Source organism: Sinocyclocheilus grahami, unplaced genomic scaffold, assembly GCF_001515645.1.
Source record: "Sinocyclocheilus grahami isolate Dianchi unplaced genomic scaffold, SAMN03320097.WGS_v1.1 scaffold1247.1, whole genome shotgun sequence".
In the NCBI taxonomy this organism is placed as follows: domain Eukaryota; kingdom Metazoa; phylum Chordata; class Actinopteri; order Cypriniformes; family Cyprinidae; genus Sinocyclocheilus; species Sinocyclocheilus grahami.
The window spans coordinates 105,840-112,007 of record NW_015506426.1 but is presented as its reverse complement, the minus strand read 5'-3'; the positions used below and the strand labels follow the sequence as shown (position 1 = coordinate 112,007).

The window sequence follows — 6,168 nt, the reverse complement described above, 5'->3', positions numbered from 1 at the left end:
GTGTGTGTGTGTGTGTGTGTGTGTGTGTGTGTGTGTGTCTGTGTGTATGTGTCTGTGTGTGTGTCTGCGTGTGTGTCTGTGTCTGTGTGTGTGTGTGTGTATGTGTGGTGAATCTGTTAATGCTTGATGTGTGTTTATTGGTCAGTGTGGTGAAGGTGCTGCTGGAGGCCGGTGCCGATCCAAACCTGGGCGATGACTTCAACAGCGTGTATGAAGCGGCTCGAGAGAAGGGCGTTCACTCATTAGAGGGTGAGACACGCATCTACATGTGCTTCACCATCATCATCATCACTGTTAGTTGTAAACCCATCCACACACACACACACGCATGTAAACACAGCAGGAGTGTGTGTTATTACATAGATCAATTTTAACACGCTCATTTTGTGCCTTTGCATATCGGCACTCGATTTATTTAGCAGCGTGTTGTTTGTAAGTGTTTTCCATCTCACACACACAAACACACACACACACACACGCACACACGTCATATCTGGCTGCTGTATGTATATTACTCACATTTGTTTTGTTGTCAGTTTTTTGGTCTTGAAGGAGCATCTTTCCCTGAAGCACCATGATGAATGAGTGTGTGTGGAATATGAGAATATTCCGGCAGACTGTGTGTGTGTGTGTGTGTGTGTGTGATGGATCGCCAGGCTCTGCTCGTCTGACGGTTTATTGGGTTATGTTGTGATTATCTGGCTCTTAGACATTAGTTACCCGTGACGATCCGCCTGACAGCAGCCCAGAGAGAAAATATGTTTCTGCACACAGACAGAAGAAAAACTCTGTTGCTGCGTTATGATTTATTTGCGCGTGTCTGCGCTGAGAATAATTGTGCGCTTTATGTGAGCGCTTTTACATGCGTTTGTTCTTAATTCAAGCGGTTTGTCTTGTTTTAAGAACGCCGTTGAACATCGTCAGCCTCCTCTCCTTCATTTTTACCGTCTCAGTCTCTGTGTCTCTGTTTCAGTGCACTTTCTGCCAAATAAATCAAATAAAAATAACATGAAAATAGCACAAATGGAGTAAACGTGTAGTGCTAAAGACTCCATGAAATCTGTTTGTTTTTCCTGTTTGCTGTTGAAAAAGGAAAATCTTTAACTTTCTACAAATGTTAAATGTGTTTATTTTCTAAAATATAAATTATAATGTAAAATATAAATATGTATTAATATATATATAAATTATCATATAAAATATAAATGTTTATTTTCTAAAATATATTATAATAAATAAAAATATTTATAAAATATTTATAAAAATATGAGCTCGAAGATAAAGACTTTAAATTAAATAAATAGAAGTGTAAAATTGTGGAATTTAACAATCATATATCAATGTTTATATCATGAATCGCGCAATCAACAATCAGCTAAATTTATTTTAAATATAAATAAAATATTATATTAATTAAAAACATGAATTACACAATTAAATGTATTTCAGTGCACTTTTATTATTGACTGTGTAATAACTGTAGTTTTCTCAGGTGTGATATGATCTGAAATCAATTATTATTGTTGAGTATATTGAATACTCTTTTGAATTCATGAGCTCTTAAACATAAAAAATTAATTCAGATAAAATTACTGTTTGGTATAAAATTGGAAATTGCCAATCAGCAAAAAAAAAAAGTAATTTAAATAAATTGTTATATTAATTAGTAACATGAATTATGCAAATAAATGTCTCTGAATGTAGTTTTATCGTTCACTTTGACAGGGTTTGATGAGCTTGTGAAGCGTCTGTTGTTCAGCAGTGTGTGTGTGTGATTGAAGCAGCACTGGAGTGTTTCAGTGTTTGTGTTCGTCTGTGTTCTCAGCCCAGCAGCTTGAGTTCAGATCGACTGTAAAGCTGATCTTGTTGAACTGTGTCTGGCAGTGCTGGTGAGCCGCGAGGACGAGTTCAGCAGTCGTCTCAGCAGCCGTGCTTCTTTCCGGGGCTGTTCTGCTCTGCATTACGCTGCGCTGACCGACGACCTGCGGACCATCCGGATGCTGCTGGACGCAGGTGAGGTCACATGACCCTCAGAGCACACACAGACTCACACTCACGCACACACGTGCGTGCACACACACTCTCACACACTCACGCGCACACACACACACACACACAGGCTCACACGCACACAGACAGACTCTCACACTCACGCTCACACGCACACACACACACACACACTCACGCTCACACACACTCTCACACACTCACGCTCACACGCACACACACACACACAGGCTCGCTCACACACGCACACACACATGCACACTCACACACACTCTCACTCATACACTCTCACACGGACACGCACACGGACACACACACACAGGCTCACACGCACACACTCACACACACACATTCTCTCACGCTCACACGCGCGCGCACACACATACACACACACAGGCTCACACACACGCACAGACTCACACGCACACTCACGCTCACACACTCTCACACACTCACGCTCACACGCACACACACACACACACACACAGGCTCACACACACGCACAGACTCACACGCACACTCACGCTCACACACTCTCACACACTCACGCTCACACGCACACACACACACACACACACAGGCTCACACACACGCACAGACTCACACGCACACTCACGCTCACACACTCTCACACACTCACGCGCACACACAGGCTCACACGCACACACACAGACTCACACACACAACACACACAGACTCACACACACTCACGCTCTCTCACACACACACACACACACGCACACACTCACACACATTCTCACTCATACACTCTCACACGCACACAGACACTCACACACACAGGCTCTCACACACACACACACACACACACACACACACACACACACACACACACTCACTCATACACTCTCACACTCACATGCACACAGACACTCACACTCTCACACACACACACACACACACACACACACACAGACTCATGTGGAAGCTGACATTCAACTCACTTTGCAAAAACCATATGCCTTAACCATATTGCACACTTAGTAGAATGCAGTGATAGTGACCCTGAAATTCAATATATTGGGGTAAAATTACTTGCATATGAGTTTTTGTCATGTATTTCTATGATATAGTTTAGCAGTTTTACATTTTAGATACAATATTGTATGTTTTTGCTCTATTTTGCCAAACAGAAATAGTGAGCGACAAAGTGGTGTTTTGTTCCTGAATGAATCAGTGTTTTTGAATGATTCAGCGATCCATTCCTAAAGAGTCATTTGCCTTGTTCCTGAATCCTGAGTGAAGCTGTTCAAATGAATCGGTTGAATTAATGATTCAATGACTCATTAAAAAGTGAATTCATATAAGATTTCATTAAATAAAATGGCTGTACAGCGTACAACTAAAAATGAGCAATTAGCAAAGTTTATTTTAAATTGAAATAAATTATATTAATTAGTAACATGAATCCAATGACTCACATTTTACTAATTATAATATGTTTAAATGTATTTGAAATCAATTAAAATATTTATTTAATATTATTAGTTATTTAATTAAATTTTTTTATTTAAATATTTATTTAATTTTTTTATTTATATTAGTAACATGAGTTCAGTGACTCACATTTTACTAATTAATATAATTTGTTTAAATTTATTTGTAGTCTTTTTTTATATTTATTTAATATTTTTTTATTAATATTAAAAATTTGTTTTTATTTAATGTTATTGTTATTTTATTTTAATTTTAAATAGTTATTTACATTTATTTTAAATTTAAATAAATTATATTAATTAGTAACATGAATTCAGTGACTCATGTGTTACTAATTAATGTAATTTATTTACATTTATTTATAACAGATTTTAAGTTTCATATTTCAGTATTCAAAATATTGCTTTACACTGCAATTAATATATATATATTATTGTAATTGCAGTGTAAATGCTGCTTCAGACGTTGCTTCTGTGCAAAAATTGATTTTGTTGCCACTGTTTTCATTTGATTGGTACAGCCTATAGTGTCTAATTATTCAAATTAAATTTATTGATTAAATGTAAGAATTTGACATAAAAGATGAGGCATACATCTAGTAAGATTAGAAAAACTGTCCTTATGAAGGTAGAAAATGAGATGTATTCCTCATATGAAGTGATCCAAGTAATCAGATGCACATCTTCACCTGCTGGAGCAGAAAACAGGTGACGATCCCCGAGTGTTTGTGACGAGCGTCAGCGTCTGGCTAATATAGAGCAGCAGCGCTCTCTTCCTGTTAGCCTGAGGCCGGCCAGCTTAACCTTTGACCTCTGGAGTAACGACACTGTGGCTTATGTGACCCGCACATGAGAGGTGACAGGAAGAGGTGTGTGTGTGATTTACACGAGTGTGTTATTATAGCCGCAGGGCACACACGCACGCACACACATACACTCATAATTTAGTGGGTACAGGATCTAACAGGCATGTTGTTGGTTTAGATGCAGTGATAAGTTTATTTAGCTCTTCCTGTCCTATAGCTGTAAAGCACTGCAGTTTATCTTTTGGTGCGATGAATGAAGCTAAAGTATTATACGCTGTAGAATCTACATTTGTTATTGTATTTCTGATGTTATCTATTTTACAATGTAAAGAAATTCATAGTCATTGCTATTAAACTGTGAGGGAATATTTAGATCCGGTGGCGTCTGGTTATTTGTTAATCTAGCCACTGTGCCACTTATTTTCTGTTGATTCACTCTAAATCAGTCACAACGAGGTTTCATGATGCTTAAGATGCGGAGTGTGCAGATAATAGACAGCCAATCAGCTCGGTGGGTTTGATAACAAAGAAGATGACCTTTATTGTTCTTAAATCATTATTTTTATTTTAAATATATATTTTATTTGTAATAATGTTTAAAAGCTATACTTTTAATTATGTAAAATATATTATTAAAATAAATAATAATAATGATAATAAATAATTGCAGTAAATACAAATAGTAAGTATAATAAATAATTGTGTATATGTATTAGGGCTGTCAAATCGATTAATCGCAACCAAAATAAAAGTGTGTGTTTACATAATATGCATGCGTGTACTGTATATATTTATATGTATATAAAAATAAGCATACGTACATGTATATATGAATAATTTTTATATTTATATATAATATAAATCATACACGTGTGTATATATATATATATATATTATGTAAACACAAACTTTTATTTTGGATGCGATTTGACAGCTCTAATATGTATATATATTACATAGTTATATCTAAAAAAAAATATTATATGAATTAATGATATATAATCTTATATTTTACACTACCGTTCAAAAACGTCTCTTCTGCTCACCAAGGCTGCATTTATTTGATCAGAAATACTGTAAAATTGTGAAATATTATTAGAATGTAAAACAGCTGTTTTCTCTGTGAATCTCTGTTAAACTGTAATGTATTTCTGTGATGCGCAGCTGTATTTTCAGCATCATTCCTCCAGTCTTCAGTGTCACATGATCTTCAGAAATCAGTATAATATGCTGATCTGCTGCTCGAGAAACATTTCTGATTATTATCAATGTTGAACACAGTTGTGCTGCACAATATTTTTATGGAAACTGTGATACATTTTATTTTTCAGGGTTCACAGATGAACAGAAAGTTCAAAAGAACAGCATTTTCTTTTGTAACATTATAAATGTCTTTAATGTCACTTTTGATCAATTTAATGCATCCTCGATTAATAAAAGTAATAATTTGTTAATAATAATAGGCCGTGATTGTGTTATGCAGCATGTGCACAAGTCCCTGTGAACTTCATAAGTATTTTTTCAAACTTGCGAGGGCATTTTTCATCAGTGTTGTGCTCTAAGTCTGGTGTAGTTTCAGACACACACCTGCGGGCAGGTGATGGCTTTATTTCCCTGATGAGCGGCCGGTCTCGATCCATCACTGCTGTCCTGGAGGCGTGAGGGCTCTGAGTGTTGACCGGGGCCCCAGTAGAGCTCACCCGGGCTGGGGACGGAGTGAGCGGGACGCCCCTGACTCCCAGCGGCCGCCGGATGTGACTAATCACCCCCGCGGTGAACTCTGACCCCCGGGGGTCAAACCGGCCCACGGTTCAGCGCACTGCCACCAGCTGCAGCAAGTGTGTGTGTATGTGAGAGAGTGAGAGTGTGTGTGTGTGTGTGTGTGTGTGTGTGTGTGTGTG

The 6,168-nt window shown here is 37.5% G+C and overlaps 1 protein-coding gene across 1 annotated transcript in view; it reads left to right on the top strand.

Moving 5' to 3' along the window:
• The window catches only part of LOC107568463 (caseinolytic peptidase B protein homolog), a 37,658-nt gene that overhangs the window by 13,275 nt on the left and 18,215 nt on the right, over nt 1–6,168 (top strand). Inside the window, exons 4-5 of the mRNA XM_016254433.1 lie at nt 146–249; nt 1,885–2,013. Of these exons, the coding sequence (XP_016109919.1) occupies nt 146–249; nt 1,885–2,013 (233 nt within the window). The remainder of the gene's footprint in view (nt 1–145; nt 250–1,884; nt 2,014–6,168) is intronic.